This window comes from Protopterus annectens, chromosome 17.part0, assembly GCF_019279795.1.
Source record: "Protopterus annectens isolate FY-2018-M chromosome 17.part0, PAN1.0, whole genome shotgun sequence".
NCBI lineage: Eukaryota > Metazoa > Chordata > Ceratodontiformes > Protopteridae > Protopterus > Protopterus annectens.
The window spans coordinates 379695901-379716898 of NC_056751.1; the positions used below are offsets into that span (position 1 = coordinate 379695901).

The window sequence follows — 20998 nt, forward strand, 5'->3', positions numbered from 1 at the left end:
GTTGCTCTTTTTCTAACCACCCCCATCCACCGCTCTACCCCTGTCATTCCTCTGCTGCATGCCTAAGTTATAAACTTTCTACATACACCAATTTTGAACAGGTAGTCTAAATAGACGCAATCATATGACATGCTGTCTCAGTCATATTTATTACCACTATCCTCCTGTGCAATACCAATATCTCCCACCCCCTCCTACATAATTTTATAACTTTGAAGAGGTAGTCTAAATAGACACAATCATATGCCATGCTGTCTCAGTCATATTTATTACCACTATCCTCCTGTGCAATACCAATATCTTCCACCCCCTCCTACATAATTTTATAACTTTGAAGAGGTAGTCTAAATAGACACAATCATATGCCATGCTGTCTCAGTCATATTTATTACCACTATCCTCCTGTGCAATACCAATATCTTCCACCCCCTCCTACATAATTTTAAAACTTTAATATATTTCTTGAACTCTGTACAAACCTATACAATACTGAAATCTCCCTTCCTACATAATTTTATAACTAACTTTATTACATACCTTGAACTCCTTGCAAATCTTTCTTTATGAAATGAAAGAGTGCTAAACTTATTTATAGTAATGTTTCTGTTCTGCACTGTCAATCCATTGACTTCTGCAAGATTTTACAGCTGGAACAACTGTATAGGCTTATAATTGTTCCTGTAAATATTTCACTGTATATATGTGTCTTGTAATTATGTTTGTTTCATGAGAAATGTTACTGTTGTTTTTTTTCTGAGAACTGTCTGAAATTCACTTGTTAGTATAAATGTATTGTGGTGGAGTTTTCTCTCTGGGCCTCCACTGAAAATGGGCAATGATGAATAAATAACTAAATAAATAAACAACATGTAATGTAGCAAAACCATTTGAAAGAGTGAGCCATGAGGCAATGTGGAAGGTATTAGAGGAATATGGGATTGGGGTAAACTAGTGAATGTAATAAGAATGTGCTAAGCTAAAGTCTTCACTGTTAAGTTAGTTAAAGGGTTTGCTTAACAATGAGGCGGTGCCAAAGATTCATGCTTTGTGCCAGAGGTAACAAAAGTACACTTGAATTGAGAGCAACTGATGTAACTAAAATGTGTAATGGCCAAGTGTTTTCATTTTCTGTTTTCTAAGGTACGAAATAGCCATTAAGAAAAATGACCTAAAACAATGTGTTCTAAAGTCTTGATTAATCTGTGATGTTTACTCTTGAAGTCACTGCAACATTTGCTGTTCCTGTTTTTTTTAACCATAGATAATCAGTGTGCTTGTTGTGGGAGTGAATGTAATGAATAATAACAGTTGCTGAAGCAATGAAATGCAGTTCTTTGGAAATTACGCAAGGACTTTTTGTTCCATGATAGCTGATATCATCCAGAAACCAGTTCATGTTTTCAAAGTCTTCATTACACTTAAAATAAGTTCCATTTATTTGTTCTGTGCTAAGAAAAAAAAAACTGTTTCTAAATTTTCTTTCATTTAGACACTTATAGGACTCCAAACAAAATACTCGACTAATGAACTGTGTGTGCAAACAGATTATAGCTCTAGTTTTGGTCATTAATTTGTTTACGTTTTACATCTGAGACACATTCCTAAATTGTAGTCTACACCTTTACTGAAGGCGATAAGCACAGTGAATATAATTATGTAATTTTAGTTCTGAATTTTAGTGGTATATTTTATATATATATATATATATATATATATATATATATATATATATCTGTATCTGTCTATCTCTATATATCAGAAAATTACACACATTCAGACCAAATGATTACACCATTTGCAGGAAAACATTCATTTACATGTGAAAACCTGCTGCAATACATAGAAAAAACTAGCCACTTTAGTTAGGTAGAGATATGGTGTATGTTTTATTTATAGTTTATTTATTTATTTAGCATATTCTGATATCTGGAACAGAACTTGCTGAGAAGACACAGAACCTAAGCAACATTTCGATTTTGGAACTCTCATTTTATTTTTAGTATAAAGTCATGGCACATAAATCTTTGAAGTACCACTCCCATTTCTTCTGCAAAGCGAGTTTCTTATAATACATGCATTTAAACAATGTAAGTTGTAAACAAAATATATTAAAATCATTATTAGAGCGCTTGTTTTGTTTCCTTCTCTACAATTTCCCTATTTTTTATCTTCACAGCAAGCCCGAAAGCCATATGATGTTCGTGATGTCATTGAGCAGTATTCTCAAGGTCACCTTAACCTGATGGTGAGGATCAAGGAACTTCAGAGAAGGTAAGTAACAGATTTACAATGCATTGATACCAAGCTTTGGGACTGCTAAATGTTATACAACTCTCTATCTCTCTCACTATACATATAGGCTAAGCTCCCTATTAAAATGTCAGTACTTGCACCAAAAATGCAGGAAAAGAGCAGGTTTTGACTGTTGCTGTTCTTCTTTCATCTTGTTTGTTGCAAGAACTTGTGTATACCAACTCTGAGATCACCATACATTGTAGAAAAGGAAACTTTTCCATGAAATGTCAATCTTCACTTAATGCATGCATGTTCATTTTTTTGGTCATTCACTATCCACATTCCAGGACTCAGAATTGTCAGTCCCAACATTTTAACTGATTACCCTATCTGTATCTATATCTCTATATCTATCTCTCTCTCTCTCTCTCTCTATATATATATATATATATATATATATATGTGTATGTGTGTGTGTGTGTGTGTGTGTGTGTATATATATATATATATATATATATGTGTGTGTGTATGTGTGTATATATATATATATATATATCTATGTGTGTAGGTATAGGATGTGTGTGTGTGTGTGTGTGTGTGTATATGTATATATATATATATATATATATATATATATATATATATATATATATGTATATGTATGTATGTGTGTGTAGGTATAGGATGTGTGTCTGCGTATATATATATATATATATATATATATATATATGTATATGTGTATATGTGTGTGTGTGTGTGAGTGTGCATAGGATGTATATATGTGTGTGTATATATATATATATATATATATATATGTGTGTGTGCGAGAGAGAGACTGTGCATATGATGTATATATGTGTGTGTATGTGTATATATATTTGTATATATGGATACATATATAGGAGCATACAGATTCATATGCATGCATACATAGCTCTTTCCTTTAGTTAAGCAATCATGATAGCAGTAAGCTGTTCTTTATATACTGAGTACATGAACTGGATCTTTGCTTAGCTGCTGAAAATTTTTTGGTCCTCTCTTTTTACATGATTTTAATTTGGTTGTTAATTCCAAACCCAGAGGATACCATATGAGTGGCATTTCCAGAAGAGAACCAGCCAATATGTCTGACCCATTAACCAGACTGGAGTTGTAAGAAAATGCACTGGGAAATTATACTATGCCCAAACAGCCTGTTCCTAGACTAGGTTGAACAAGGTAGTTGCCCAGCCACTCTCATAGAGCGCTGAGAGAACTGGGGTTGAGAACCACTTTTTTCACTTCCCTTAGAAATGACCCTACTTCTTGTATCTTTACTACAGATCAGGAATGTTGTTAATGTGAGCGCTTGAAAACTGAGTATGACTGGTATGTCTGAGTTAAGGGGGGGGTCATTTCTTCATGTTAGAGTCATAGTCCCAGCCTGGTTTATTGTGGCATCAGTGGGCTTTAGATTAAATTCTTGGACTAATACATCTCACTTTGTGGTTAACTAAATGCAGCATATTCATCTGGATGTTGCAAGAAAGGAGGTTTTATATATGTATTCATGTACTTAGAAAGGCTTTATATGCATTTTTGTGTTTTGGTTGTAAGCCAATCCAGTTTATCGATATTTGGGCCGAGATGAGTTTATAAGGGGCATTAGCAGTAAACCTTTTAACTCTGTAATACTTGTGGATAGTTTGTATGCATTGTATTTCAAATAAACAGACATTAACACTTAAATAGTATTTAAGCTTTAACTCATTCACTCCAGTGGAGCTCAGGAAGTTTGCACTGTAATTTCCTATGGACAGAGCCTAAACCTTTTGACAGTGTCAAATTATGTGCTTGTGACACCCGTGCACTGACCCAGTAATCAAGGAGCCTCAATCCTCACCACTAGCACCAGTGAGGGGAGTCCACATTGGGAGGAATAACAAGTACACACACAGTATAATACAGTTTCCCTTGAGAACATACAGAGATCACAGTCAGTATGGGGCTGATTTCTCCTTTTCCTCTCTAGATCCCCAATAAGACTCCCCACTGGCACAACTATAGGGTACAGATCTCAGCCGAGTAGTCAAGCTAAAACCTCCAGTGCCTTCTCTGTCCAACCAGTGTTTCGTGTCCCTGCCCAAGTAGGTGACACGCACACTTTGAGATTTGGTTTATATACAAACACACAGACACTCCTGGGGAATACTGGCACTGGTTGTCCAGCTATGCCCCCTCCTGCCAGGCTATAAAGTAGTAATCACTGCCACCAACTACTCTTATCAGCTACTAAAAAGGCCCTTACCAAAGGGTGCCCAATTATTACTGTGCAATATTATTATCCAATTAGTAAGTGTGATGAACAGCAATGCTTATTTGGAGTGACTTGGTATAGTATCAGTATATACATGCAATGTACTCTAAAGCTTAAATTATCACTACACAAAACAGCCAGAGTTGAAAGGTTTAAAAATATTTAATAATAAAAACACAAGACAAGTCTTCTCAATTCGACAAAGTGCTAGTCAAGACTTCAGCAATCACAGGAAAATGCTTAAAATAATACCGTAGAATAGTCTGACATAAATATAGAAAACAGCTAGACTAATCTGACTAAATTCCTATCTAACTCTTATGAGCAGTCACAGTTCTAAATAAACTTACATATAGAGCAAAGGCAGAGTACTGGTGAGTGATGTTCTTCAGACAAAATCCAAAATGCTTTCTGATTCTCTGTCTCTGAGAAAGTCTTAAAAGTAATACATCACTGCTGACTCATTTTAGATGACATCTTTCTTCCCTGGTTCCCAGGCTAACAGAAAATCAGAGTTTTAACATTTCTTTGATCTTGCACCTGGCCAGGGAACTACAGTAGTAACAGACATTATATATGTAAAATCTAGCAATTAACTCTGGTCTCAAAACAATAGGAGGAATTCCTCAATCCAGACATTGTCTCCGAGCCTTGAGATCAAACAGTCATACAATGCTTGACTTATCAGCTTTCTTCCAGCAGAGTGCACTGTGGTTACATTTTTGAAGTTCAATATTTAGCACAGTTTTCTTGCATTTAAGAGGACAAAGCCTGTGGATTATATTCATATTTACAATGACATAGAATTATCTACAAAATTCTGTCTAGCTAGGCTGGCAGCCTTCACATATCTTCACAGTGCTCACATTTCTAACAAACATTCATGTCTCTTGCATTTTGTTTTCATGTCCTAACCTTTCAACCTTTTCTCTGATAACTGCACATCTCACTACATTATATTCATTATATTTCTTAGCTTACCATTGTTAACTTCATACCAAAATTGTATACAAATGGTTTTAAATTTACTGTTTATACTGTACTATTATGATTACTTACTGGAGTTTTGTATTATTAATTTTATCATTAGTTTGTGGAACCATAGGGATTATGAAAGAAGTATAAATGGCAAACTCTTCAGCGTAAACTATTTTTATAGTGGTAGTATTCTTTAGGTTCTTGGTCTTAAACCGAATTTTATAAGTCACAGTAAACATAGTAATTATTACATTTGGAATATCTTGTAAGCAACTTATAATATCTCAGCAACCACTCAAGTTACACACATACTGCCAGCAACATTTTATTCATCAAGCTGAAAGCTTTCATATCAGGTTAAGGAGTTCTGTTTGTGTTACTTTGTTGTTGAGATATTTAGAAAAATGTAAAAATTATATCAATATAAATTAATATCGTACAAACAACAGTTAATGTCTATTTACCTACACTAGACCGAGGTCAAATATTAATGCAGTTGAGTTTGCCATTGTGCAAGTATAGTTTTGGAATTATTGATGCAAATATGAGCAAGCATATTTGACACCTAGAGGCGTCAGAAGGCGTTAACTGCAGATGCACTTGGAGTCATCACTCAGATGTAATGAGTTAATAGTTAAAGTAAAATAAAACATTTTGTGATTAGACGCATTTAACAGCTATGCAAAGTTGCCTTTAGTGTCACTGTAAGTGTGCCTGCTGAGGGACTGAAATAACAGAATGTTCGATGGTGGTAGAATCAGTTAAGTAAAACGCTTGTACTTTTGGACCCTGGGATATTTTCAATCTGTGAGCTCCCCACAGTTGTTATTTAGGACTATGCAAAGTAGTGTTTGTCATGTTAGTGGCTTCATATTATGTTGATGAATCAAACACTTTGCTGTTAAAGGAAAACAGTCGCGCAGACACCAACAAACACACACACACAAACAAAGGCAGTCATGCCTTGCGTGAAGACACATTACAGAACCACAAACTCATACACACCATCATACATGATCCTACCAACACACACAGCTTTGTAGTACTTACCTCCCATTAGGTTAATAACCCTGCTTCTGCCATAGGACTGAACAGGAATATGTAGTCAAAAGACTGCACACACTTTTTTTTACTTCCCTGACCAAATGGCACAGTAGAAATATTCTTTGAATTTCACACTATTCTGATCCCAGCACAAATTCTTGGGAAGTGCAGATGGCTGGACTGCTGCAATCATAAAGGACCTTCAATGATGAGATTAATGTAGAGCTGTCATCTAGAGCCTTCTTTCTGCAATGGCACTCTACCAATCTGTGAATCAGAAACCTATATCTCACTGAGTAAGCCTCAAGGTTTGCATGCTGTAATATGAATTTTTGACTATCAGACTAAATTAATTGACACTGCACAGTGATAATTACAAAAAAATCACTAAGATCACTGCACAAATAAAGTCAACAGTTAATATTTTGATCAGGTTATAAAACAGAGATAATGATTGGGATACAAAAACATACGACTCCTTAAATGTACATAAATAGCTGTGTGTGTTTTTAAAAGCATAGTTAAATAAATTTAGATTTATCCAGTTTAATAACTATTATGCCATAAATGCAGACTATAGTTATAGCTAAATACAGATCTCTTGAAATAATACAATAAGTTAAAGTATGGAACAATGCATTATTATAGGGGGTAGTAGCGTTGTCGCCTCACAGTAAGACGCTGACCGGTTCAACTCTCAGCTAGAGCATCTTCTGCGTGGAGACGTGCGTGAATTGGCGTACCATCGTTGAAGGTTGTGCATTAGGGCTGGCAACTCAGCACGTAAAAATCAACTGCCAATCATTAGCGGACCGGAGTTCCGCTGTGGCGACCCTTAACCGGGAAAAGCCGAAAGACAACAACAACAACAACAACAACATAAATATATATTATAAAGATCTGCATAGTTTGTAAGTCAAATTGGGAATAGATTTTAAGTATTGCCTTTACGTGTTTAAAAAAAATCTAGAATAGCAAGCATGCAGTTTATAAATGTTTTGGTCTGTAAATTAGATATCTGTCATTATTAAATAAATGCACCAGTAATTGTCAGTAATGTGCCAGAAAACCATAAAGTTTTACAGGATTAGAGCAAACCTATGCAGTGATTATAACAAATATTCTGTGATATCAGTAACAGTTGAAAGCTATGGCAAGCAAAACTGTTACTTCTCCAACTAAAGGCAGGACTGCTTAACCTGCTAAAACACTGTTATAACATCTCATGCACGGACTACACTAATGGGTTGAAAATGTACAACATTTGAATGAGACCACCATATCTCATAGCTTAATGTGCTTACCCATGCACAGTACTCAATTTACTTCATACTGTGTATGAATGAATAGCTGGTGCCTTAGAGATGCACATTAGAAAATTCCTGACCACTGCCATGTATGTTTGAATGGAGTTAATCTTCCAATTATAAGGAAATACTCATAGTGCTGTTTAAGTGCCTTTTTTATGTAAAACAAAAGCCTTGGAATATCACTGTCCATTGATACATTCAGCATGTAAGCTAAATGAGTTAGCAGTGATAAATGCAACATGGGAATTTTAAATAATTTTAGATGGAGCACATGATGCTGGTTGGGTAGCTTCGGACCCCCTTGGAAGTGTTCGCCCAAGGCAGCCACCCAAATCATCCCTGTTATAAACTGCCATTTTGTAGACTGTGCAGTGAGGAAAAGATGAAATCAGACAAGAAAATAATTAAATATATAGAGAATGTCAGCTTTCAATAAATGCAGCTTAATTCATTCTAGAAATAAAAAATGAGGAAAGGCTACACAGAAGAGTAAAATGTTTTCAGCAGCAAAAACAGAAAGCAACTCTGAAGCATTTATTTTTGACAACTTGCATATGGAAGATCACTGGAGTAAGTTGATAAAGAACACGTGTGGTATCCCAGGATGTCTTGGAAGAGAATGTCGAGTCAAAAGAGATTATAGTTCATATATTTAGCCAGGCAAAAATATTATTTAAATATTATACAATATTAAAAATGGATGTCACAAAAGGGTAACTTTTATGCTTATTGTCTTTGATTAATGCTCTGTCATATTTGCAAAGAGTCTTTTTGAAAGTGGCAATGACTGAATGCATCCCTTAGATTAGCAATACAAAACAATTTTGTACTTGAAATCATTTAACATAAATGCACATACTGTGATGAAAATTGGGTCTAACCTTCTACTGTATTATTTTATTTACAATGTAATTATTACAGGGATATGGTGTGTATAGAGTATAGTAAAAATACAAGCATGCAGTATATGTAAACATTAATGAATATAATAAACTTACAGTAAATATGCTTCTCAGGAATACACTAATTGAGCAATCAGAGGAGAAGCCAGAAGGCCCTTACCCTCAAACAAAATGACAACTAAGACATACATGAATTAAACATGGGTTTAAATAAAGAAAACCAGTATAACCAAATATTTTTTACAGCATCTCATTGTTTATGCCTATAGGAACTATAGTATTAAATGCAAACAATCTCTTTCATTTGTTGCATCTGTGGTGATATTCTGTACTGTATCAGGTTGCCAGTTTTTATTATCATGAACAGCTTGTAGGGTGACAAATCTAAATGTTAAATTATGACAAATTTAAATTGTTGAATTAAAGTCTGTCTTATTTTTTTAATTTGCTGCAAGAGTATTATATAGAATTGAAAAGGTTCAAAGGCTCACCAATAAAATGGCATAATATACTGTATATGCCTTACAGAAAAGCTTAGTAGAATTTTATGTGGACACCCTTGAAGAAAGAAGACAATAATGAGACATGGAAGAGTTGCTCCAATATCTTTTTAAAATCCAAAATATTTTGAAAGGTAGTGGTCTTTAATATTCAGTGACCATTTGATATTCCAAAACTTGTTAGTATGATTCCTAGAATAGTGAGACTGAATGACTGAAAATATATACAGATAGATAGATATAAGGCCGAAAATATATACAGATAGATAGATATAAGGCCAAGATTGCTTTTCCACAGAGTATTCCCTTTTCTTTGAATATGGAAACTTTGGAGTTGATATATATAAATTTTGGGGGTGGGGGTCCAGTACATCAGGGTTGCAGGTTGCTTGGCCTTCCTCAAAAAAAAAAAAAAAAAAAAAAAAAAAAAAAACGGATATTTAACACTCGCTGTTCTCTTGTATTTTGGGTCTTTTTCTTGAATTCTTGGTCTCATACTTATTTGTATGTCTTAGAATTACAGTCATCATCTCCTTTCGACTTTTCCCAGTTAGAAAGGGGTCATAATATTCAGTAGGGTAACAACTTTATAACAAGAAATTTCATATAAACAAGAAAACACAGAAGAAAACACTTTTTTACCTAAACCATTCTTGGATATGCAGCAGTTCTCTAAATCTGGTAGATTCAGCCAATATTGGGGTAACTGAAAGTGGCTTAGTTCATGCATAAAATTGCACTTAGCAAGTACAATCTGCATGTACCTTTCCTACCATCACCCTTTGTCTTTCTGAGTGCTCTCATTTGCAGGTGTTTTATTTTCTTCCTTACTAATGTACAGGAAAGGACACTCCTTCCAGTAGCAGGAATGCTTACTCTGAAGACACAATGGGAGTACTTTTTAATGTTTGAGGCTTCATGCATCAAAAAAAGTATGTTGTTACTTGATTGCTTATTTGTATATAATAATATGGTACTCGTGCTATATATATATATATATATATATATATATATATATATATATATATATTATATTCTTTAAAACAGCATGGAACTTAATGTAGAGTTGAGAAACACGAGACATATTGATGTTGATTAGAAAGATTAATGCAATAAAATATGAGACCAGTCCACTGTTAGCAGACAAATGGCACAATTACAAGACCATATCTTGAATTTTTCACACATGCTGGACTATTTAACTGTAAAAGGTTATGACTAGAAATAGAGACACAGATAACTCCTGTGGGATTGTTTTTTTCTCAGATTAACAATGCCATTTTGTGAGATTTTCTTTTAAACCTTTGTAGTTTGTTACAGTTTAAAAAGCTCAGGAACAGAACCATAACAAAAGAATGCCTGGACATTTATTTATTCATAATCCTGAGAAGGAAGTAAAGCAGAATGCATTTATTCAGCCTACTATTCAACTGAAATCCCTAGCCACATCTGCATTGTGTTTACAAAATACTGCTGTATCAGTTGACTTAATTAAAAAAAAATATGCATGTATTTCTGTTTTTACAAGGATAAATCCACATTTCAAGCATGTTCATTATTCCCCAGCTACAAATAATACATTCTTGCTTCTTCCATTTGACTTTGTCAACTTTTGAAAATGCTTCCTTTTTTTTTTTTTCAGAGGGTGGACTTGTTTCTGTCTGTTGTAACCCAAAAATGTATCTGAATATTAGGTTCTTATTTAATCCGAGTTTAGCAACATTATTCAAGTCAAGATGGATTGCCTGCAGAGAAGGCAGGATAACACAAATTCCAATTTCTGATGGACTGGTGCTTACAACTAATTTTCATATACATCCTTCAAAATAAGCATTCAGGATTCCTGCTTTAACAAAGAGTTTTTAAGAATTGGTATTAACTTTTTATTCCGTACACTTAATCGTGGTTTTGTAATTATTCTGTTCTGCTTGGTGTGCATCAGAATGTTTATTCATTAGTGCTTTGCAAGACTTTCTCTATCTTTTTGTAGTGTTTGATCCTGTGCCAGTGATAGTTACAAAACAGAAATGAGTCACAGAGGATTGCAAAGCAGACATGGACAAACAGCCCTCTGCTTAGTTCCTTCTGGATTCTGATGAGCAAATGTTTTAAGGTCTGTAGTTTGCACGTCCATTGCTTTGAGAACATGGTATTCTCTAAAGGGACATACACTGGTCTTGAATCCAGGCTGGTGAAGAAAAAAAAAACGTAGAAGTCCGTGAAGCAGGAAACAGGAAAACTGCAAATGACAGACTGAATGAAATGACTGCAGCTGCTGGTGATATGGTGTTTTCCTTCAACAGTACTTTGTCAGTAGCTTGTGCATTGCCATTGGAGCATTGCCATTTCCATAGTATTGCCTTTTGATATGTATATTTACCTTGAACTCAATTTGATCTTTCCACAAAACTGGCACAGGATATAAGCTTTTCTACTGTTAGAGGGCAGAAACATCTCTGCCAGCCTTTTTTACTACTCAGGTCATGAACTTCATGCTCATAATTTAACCATCAAGGTAATCATAACTTAAAAAAGTTATTGTGCATTGTAAAAAGTACCCTATAAGAATTCAGCTTTAACCGTTCTCGCCAGAGGTGAGGCATGAAAGCTGCAACAATTCAAAATTGCAAAATTCAGCTGAATATACGTTAGAAAAGTAAATGTATCCTTACCATTAGTTCAGGAAATACTATAAGGTTTTAAGGAGTTTACTTCATGTTGAAAGTTCATAGCAGTGGCTGTGGTTTATTGTTTGTTTGAATTATTTATACATCAGAGTGCTGTATATTTCCATCAGTTTAAGAATATTTTCAGGAAAAGGTTAAGGAAGTAAATCACCTTTTAATTATTCCAGGACATTTTTGTTTCAGGTTTTCTTGATGACACCTAAATGATAATAAAACCGTAGAGCCAAGCAGCTGTCATCTTTCTAAATTTTTTCTTTGTGGTGATATTCTGTCAAAAATGAGAATTCCATTGTGTTATTACTCAGTTTACAGCTTTGTGATGCTCCAAAGCAGCCTAAAATATGCAGATAGCAGATATAGCTAAATGGAAAGTGTTGGAACTGTATGCATGTTGTTAAGGGCCTGTACCTGTGTAAATATGATATTATATGGTTTTGACCATAAGTTAGTAGGGCTCACTTGGAAGCAGAAAGTTAAACATTTAGTCATTATATTCATGTGTATGTAGTCAGAATAGTTGATTAATTCCATTGTTTTGTACTAGTTTCTCAAATTATATTGCTAGGCTATAGTTGTGGCACAGAGAATCATAAGGATCAGAGCATTATTGGTAGGTAAGTACATCTTTAAATGATGCGTACCACATATGTGGATGTCTTATTTTAATTTATGGGAAATACACCAGTAAATCAATAATTAAAGTTCAGTGACTTTCTATTATAGGGGGCAGTCTTCTGCAGAAGTTGTATTAATCCCATCTCAAATTTAAGGTGTCACAGGTTCCGCCCTAAATCCAAGATAGATGACGATAGATTGAATTGTCGATATACAGTACGGTTTTGAGATGACACTGTGAAGGGAGCACATTTGACACACCTGATGTTTTTTGTCAGTAATCTGCTTTTCCTGCATTTGCCATAGCATCCTTTAATCAGTCATTCATTCTTTGACTACCTGGTATATTCAGTTTTGGTCATGGGAAATCCAGGGCTTGTTATGGCACTTGGTGAAAGGTACAGGAACCAATTCAGTTTGTTATAATAGTTGATTGGTAGATGCAGATTTCTGTAGTAAAAAAAAAAAATATATATATATATATATATATATATATATATATATATATGAACAAATCAAATGTGTCCTTATACTACTGTTTTGTCTGTCATCAACAAATGTAAAATAAATAAATAAATAATTGATAGACTTTAATGTCAAGTACTTCATGCCTGCTAAATATGGTCAGTTTAAATGCCTGTCAGATTAAGGCATCTCATTTCCCAAACCATCTAACAAAGGGGCCAAACTTTGTGTAATAAACACTCTCTCCTAGGCCTTTGTAAGTGGTTACAAACATTACAGAATTTACTCCATCCACATTTTCTCATCAAAACTAAATGACAACTGCTTAATAACTTTCAGCTGATCATCTAAGAAGACTAAATCTCACCCTTTTTGTGTTCTCTAAAAAGAGTACCTCCAAGTAAGGGTATGCCCTAAAAATAACAAGTGTATGGCCTAAAATACCATGTAAGGGTGTGCCCTAAAAATAACCTAGTGAGTAAACGCTGGTCATCCTTCTACACAGTATGTTCAGTCTTTCGTGAGATCCTTATTAATCTGCAAGCGAATACTTATCTGCAGTCTTTAGGTAAAGCAAAAAAAAAAAAAAAAACAGAGAGAAGCATGGTTGATCCTGTCTCTGTTTTTCTAATAAAGCAAAAACATCTTACCTGGAAAATCTAAGAAGGGGACCATTCCAGTAATTCCATACAACTCTCTTATCAGTTTCAGGTACCAGGCTAAAGCAACCATCAGGAGATAAGCTACTTTCTACCAAGATAAACAGACAAATCCAGCATGTTCTGAACAGAAACGAAGGCAGACCTGAAAGTCTCATTTCAACCCATCTTCAGCCATGAGGACTTCGTAATTTGTTCTTTAGCATTATTAAACTAACCCCCAGCACCACTCAATTGTAGTATTTCTTTAAAACACAACCTGAAATTGTTTCTGACCATAGAAATCCCAGCTGTGACAACCCCTATCACTTTCATAAAAGTATGCAAGTTGTGCATTTCTCATTTGCTCTGTAATTTCCTGTTTCTGCATGTTAGGGCATTTTCTGTACATGAGGAAAAAGAAGTGTTTGTCTTTCCGCTTTTAAATCACAGTTCTCCTTAAACTACCACAAACTACCCACCAGTCTTCTCATTTCATTCTCTGTCCAAGCAAGGATGTTAAAGAAATCCATCTAAGAATCAACCTCTTACTATCTTAACCAACAAAATATTCTTCCCAGATATCAAAATCACTTTTCTCAAGGGAAGATGTACAAACTGCACTTGCTGACATTGAATTAATTCACATAGCATTAGTTGGTGGTTTACTTACAGAAAATTTCTTTGTACACCTTATAAAATGTTCCAACATAATCATTCAGCATGTTGTAGTTACCTCCCTTATTTCCATAGCTTTTACTTTACCATAATATCCTGGTTCAAAATTTACCAGCCCATTAAATGTTTCAAGGTTAAGCTGAAATCTAATCTTTCCACAACCATTTTCATTCACTGGAGAGGTTCCAGGGGTTCCATTTTAGGTACGCTTTTCTGTGGCCTTTTCATTACTTTCTTGCCCTTAGCCCTCTGCTTGAATTACATTCTTCATGTGCAAGATCTAGTTATCTTTTCAGCATCCATTTTTTTGACTTTCTTTATTCTCCCTTCCATCCTTCATGATTAACCCCCCCACCACCACCACCCCCCCAGACTTGTATGCTGGAGCCATTTGGTAATGAGGAAACTAGAGGCTCAACATGTGTGAGCATCTGTCTGGAGGACATTTTTTCATTTAGACCTAGATGCTCCCCCCTCACTTGCAGTCCCAGTGGTATGGCTGGGGGGCATACAGTGGATAAATATAGTGTATTACCCTGCCTTTACATCACCTCAGAACCATGAGCTTTTACATTGCATACATTCTAAGCTTCATTCATGATGTGCCATATTAATTTCCTATCATATAATGACCACATTACTGCACTGGTTACTGTTTTTAAATATGTGTAACTTTTCTTAACAGCACTATTTAGGTTTAACTACATAAGCCATCTGAAGCTTAAAATAAGCCAAATGATGGTTCCTGTTACAAAATCTCAGTTTCTCACATATGAAGACAGAACATCTGAAGGTAAACGTACTCTTTAAGCACAGCTAGAGCATGGGCTTCTTAACCCTACTTACATCGCCTTCAAGAACATAGACCACCAAATCAAGCTTAGATAAAGCTACAGATTTATCCATGGTTCCCCCAAATTTAAGCACCATTGTATCTCATTGTTCATAGGTTGGTCTTAGGCTTTAGGCTTGTCTTTGATTAACTGACTCCCTATGAAGAATTAGCTGATTTTCCCACTTTCATATTTTACTCCTAAGTTGCTCCCTGTTTCTTCCTTTGATACCAAGTCAGTGATATAATCCTCCTACTCCAAACAACCTTCTTCAGCTGCAACTTTATTAGTATGCATTTAACACAGCATAAATAGAAAAGGCAGAAAAAAAACAGGTAAAGCAAATCTCAATATACCCAAATGAAATCTAAAATATGACTCCGTTAACTCCTTAGCTTCCTTATACCATCCATATTCTTGTAATGGACCTGAAATCTGCAGTGGAGGCATTTTCAGTGATATCAGATACTTTTTCTGTTTTCACAATACTGTTGCACTCACCAGTAGATGTTCTGTCTTAATAGCGTCAAATCATTGTATGTTGGGTGTGGGGGTTAATGTGACTGTAGGGTGGCAAAAAAAAAAAAAAATCCCTGTAGCAGCAACTTTGTCGCTTTGTCTGTATGCCTCAGTCTCCTTTTTGAATATGGAATAAGTATCGGAAAGTTTCTAGAATGTTAGTTGACTCTGGGCATGTGAGATCAAAGAGATGGACCAATGACAGCTGTTGGCCTTTTCTCAAAGAAAAAAACATTCTACTGTGTTTTCCATAACCCATCACCTAAATGAGGTTTGGTAACAAACCAATTTTGTCCAGGGACATCTTCAGGTGGGGTCAGATTAACATAGTAGCAGGAATTAAGAAGGTGGGGGGATTAAAGGGTTTAATGGGAATGAGGGAAGAGTGGGAGGAAATGGGGTAAGGGCAGGGAGGAGCTTAAGGGGTTTGGGCAAGTGTAACTGGGGAAGGAATCACATTTTGGCTTGAACTTGCTATCCGCCCTCCCTCTCTTTTTGTGGTGGAATAGTGGGGATTGTGATTATTTTATCAGTCTGGGTAGGGTTTAGAAGAATGGCAGTGGTACACTGCTTACTGGGTCAAGACAAGTGGGTTCACGCTGTCCTAAGTAACGTTACATGGACGTTATGCTCAACTATACCATGTGTCAGTTGTAATTAATAAATATTGGTTAACAAAATTATGTTTATGGAAGTTTAATAAATGTTGTCAAATGTCATTAGGTGTGATGTATTTATTGAAGGGGACTGGGACAATATAATTTGTCATTTTATCTGTTCCATCTTTAGCTCGGCCCTCCCTTACAGAATCATTTGCATTCTGTTTGTAACAATGTGCCTTCACAGAATTACTACATAGACAAAAATATATAACTTAAAACAATCTCCAACTAGAATCAGTTGTATTTCAACAATGACAGTTTTCTATTTTTAGCCTTCAAAAATGTGCTATTTCTCTCCTTTGCGTGAGGTACCTGTCTGCCTATCATTAACTATGTATATTTAAAGATGCAAAGGTCTTGCTTTCATCCATTTTTGATAATTGTCGGTTTTTTATTTGCATATAAATGGGATCAACCCTTGACCATGGTTTACTAACCAAACAAACACCAGAAAAAAAATATATTCTTTGCAAAAGTCAATACATTCTCTGCTAAAATACATTTAAATGCTGTTTTACAGGCTTGTAAATTGAAGCAGTGCCCTATCTAATGAGGTAAAGTTTCCGAACATATATGCACCAAAAAACAGACCTAGGGCTTGCTTTGAAAAGTATGATTTATAGGAATGTTTCTATCACTCACCTTGTTGTTTAGGTAGCGAAGTTGAGCAGCTTTGGTGGGTGATGTTGCAGCTAGGACAGTATGGTGTGAACAGTGTTTTTACTAGATTCCTATGACTTTGACCTGTAAGCTAACCTTTTTTGACCATATTTTTTAAAGTAATAAGAAAAAACAAGCCGAAATACTGAAAACACAGCTGTACAATAATGTCGAAACACTTGTTTTTTCTTCATACTAGTTATTTTTCCAGACAGCCCTCCGTGGGTGTTTCTTATTTACATTTTATGTATTTTTTAAAGTCACAACTGAGAAATGTATAAAAGCTGTGATGGTATAGAAGAGCAGGTTGAAATGCAACCAGTTAGTGAGGGCTCGATATCTCATGCCTGTCAACTGTCAAATATTGTCATTGCAGCAAAAATAGACATCCTCAACAAGTTGGTAGCACAAGTTTTAACTGATACTGCTGCAATTAAGTCAGAAAGCCTCCAGGTTAAAGAAGCAGTAGAGGCGTGCCTTGCAGAGGCAGCCATATGCATGCCTCCAGGCTGCAGGACTGTTCAGAAGCTGTCACGCAACTGACCAGGAACTTCAATTGTTGAATGATCATATATCTTTAGAAGGCAGTAACAGAAACCTGATTTAAGGCTCCAGAGAGCACCCCAGCACTACTAGGCTACAACTCATACCATACATTTCGGCCACAAAACCTGGACTGAAATACAAAAGGCGGGGGAGTATCCATATTCATCAAGGATACCCACACCTCCTGGTTAGCGGCACAGCACGATGCTTCAGAGATCATCCACGTGCAACTAACAGTGCCCAAAACTACTATTCAGATTATAGCTTGCTACAGATCACCCACCATGTCCCAGGACCCCCACTCCACATTCTTGGAAACACTGGGAAACAAAAAAGTCCTTCCAAAGACCCTGATATTGGTTGATTTCAATTACCCAAACATTAACTGGGAGAACTACTCAAGTACAAACTCCCTTGCCCAACATTTCATAGAATTTATAAACTTAAATGTCTTGGATCAACTGGTCAACACCCTCACCAGAGATGACAACATATTGGACCTGGTCATCACCAACATGGTCAACCCCTCACTGGTTAGATCTGACCATAAACTAATCACTCTGGATATCCACATTCCGCCACCACCCCCGGTCAAAGAAACCACCATGAAAAACTTTTCAAAAGCAAACTTCACGTTACTTAAGACCGAGGTGGGAAGTTTCAAACCCCCATGCTAAAGGATAATGCTTTCCAAGCTGTAAAATCCTTTACTAATGCACTCTATGGGCACCTACAAGAATGCATGGATCATGCTATCCCAAAGAAAACCAAGACTCACTCCTCCAAGAAAAGGAAAAAAGTCTGGTGGGCCCCTGCCTTAAACTAGCTATACAATAGAAAGAGGAAACTAGTACAGAAGAGAGTAAAATCCCATGAAGGGAAGACATCTCTGATCAGTATCAGCAAAAAACTACGTTCCCTCATAAAGTCATCCAAGGCTAGCTTTGAAAGAAAAATTGCCATGAACTCCAAAGATAACCACAAGGCATTATTTAGCTATGTCAAGAATCTAAGGGGCAATTCTCAGATCTGCTCAGAGTTAGTGCAAAATGGCACAAAATACACTGAACCGACTGATATCACCAACATCCTGGCAGACAGGTTCAGTGCAAACTACACCCCCAAAAGGGCCCATAACTATACCAGAAGAATGTAGTGCCCCTAAAATCACAGACAGGTTAAAACAGCCCTCTCCAAAGCCAAAAACACAGCATCAGTGGGACCGGACAGTGTCCTAGGCTGTGTCCTACACAAGCTCAAAGATGAACTAACCCCTCACTTAAACACACTGTTTAACCTCAGACTCTCCACAGGCTACGTGCCCACAGAGTGGCGCACAGCAATGGTTATTCTGCACCACAAAGGTGGAGCCACAGTGGACCCTGGGAACTATCGCCCTATAAGCCTGACTAGCTTGGTCTGCAAAGCTATGGAATGCATCATCATGGATCTCATTAACAGAGACATTGGGAACCTCCAAACACTGGACTCTACCCAGTTCGGCTTTGTTAAGGGCAGATCGTGCCTCCTAAACCTGGTGGAGTTCTTTAAGACAGTTACCAAGGCTATAGATGAGGGAAAGGTGGTCCACACAGCCTACCTAAACCTCGAAAAGGCCTTCAACACCATTCCCCACTCAGGTGTTATAGACAAGCTCACCAGCCTGAACATAAACCCCTACATCATGAGATGGGTTGCCAACTGGCTCATGGACAGAACCCACATGGTAAGAGTTGTGGGTGCTAGGTCTGACTCTAAACCGGTTACAAGTGGTGTTCCCCAGGGCTCAGTCCTAGGACTCCTCCTGTTCGGCATATACTTTTCAGAGGTACAGGCAAGCACAGGAGGACTATGGCTGACCAGGTTCGTAGATGACTGCAAACTAGGGGCTATAATTGATTCTCCGGCTGACACAGACATCCTCCAAAAGGGTCTCACTTAGACAGATACCTGGTGTCAAAACCATGGCCTCAGGCTAAATGCCAAAACGTGCATAGTCATCCCCTTTGGAAAAAACAAAGTACCCACAAACTACCACATAGGTGGTAGCCCCCTAAATACGGAAGACGTAATAAGGGATCTGGGGACCCAAGTAGATGATAATCTCTCCTTTGATAATCACATTGCCAAAGTGGTTAGAAAATCCTTCTATGTGGCCCACCTAATCACAAAAGGGTTTGCATCCAGATCGAAAGAGGTCATTGGGCTCCTCTACGCATCACTCATCAGACCCATCATAGAGTACAATGCCCCATTTGGGATGTACCTTACAAGACACCTGCAACAACTGGAAAGACCACAGAAGTACCTCACCAAGAGGATCACTGGCCTCAATTAGATGCCCTATGCAGCTCGACTGAAGAAACTCCAGTTGTACTCTTGCATACTGCCTACTCAGAGGTGATCTCTGCCTGACGTACAAGGCCATGTCCAACCCAGAATTGATGGGCATACTCCACCTAAAGAAAACCATTTCCCCTCGAGCCACACGCTCCAGGGATCTAAACCTTACCACAACAATAAATAGGACATGCTGGAGGGATAGATTCCTGTCCCAGAGACTTCACATGCTTTGGAACAAGATTCCAATCTACATTAGGCAGAGCTCCTCGCTAACCCTCTTTAAGAGAAACCTTGATGAGTGGATGGGAAACAGAAAGTTTACCCCAGGGATCTCTTCAATGGCTCTGCTGGACAGAGGCACAGGGAACTAATCTAAGGGGGCGGCGAAAGCCAACACATTCCGGCTAGGCTTATAAATGCCTTCGGGCAGATAGTCTAGTACCTACCTATGACTATTGTCAGAAAAATAATTTAAAGATAGATGAGACTTAGAGAAAATTGAAAAAGAAGAATTTGGCCAACTTTTAAGAAAGACATTTACCTAAGGAATTGTACCTCTCTTCTGCAATGTATGTTACTATATAGAAAGTACATCACTCCCCATGGGCCCAATCAAAAAATGGTGGACTTTGTAGACAAATTAGGCTTCTTTCAGAACAGGATAAAATGAGCATTTTGAGTGTGGTCAAGGAGGGCTGCCCTTTCATCTTATGTGATCAGAAGGAATTTCTTTTTCTGGACTAAAATACTGCAAGCTGGACACTTTTTTTTTTCAGAAGTGCCACAGTTTTGTTTTAAGAATAAAATCCCTACCACCACGAGGTACTTAGCTACACTATACGTAGTGGCAAACTGAGAATAAAGTATTTCAAAGTGTCAAAGCAGCATTAACATTTTCTTGCAGACTCCTCTTATGAAACAGGAAGTAGCCAGTGAGATAATTCTACAGTGTTTGCGCAACATGACTCCACAAGTTTTAGGACTTCACAGTTGTCTGCTCTAGGTTAGCCTTTTGTATGAGAAATATGCTAGATTCAAGAGTGCAGGCTCCCTTGTATAAAAAATGGATATTGCAAGTTTCGGCAGT

The 20998-nt window shown here is 36.7% G+C and overlaps 1 protein-coding gene across 1 annotated transcript in view; it reads left to right on the forward strand.

The window, feature by feature from the left end:
• KCNQ1 (potassium voltage-gated channel subfamily Q member 1) overlaps window positions 1-20998 on the forward strand; it is a 2495454-nt gene that overhangs the window by 2296132 nt on the left and 178324 nt on the right. Inside the window, exon 16 of the mRNA XM_044059185.1 lies at window positions 2177-2271. Within this exon, the coding sequence (XP_043915120.1) occupies window positions 2177-2271 (95 nt within the window). The remainder of the gene's footprint in view (window positions 1-2176; window positions 2272-20998) is intronic.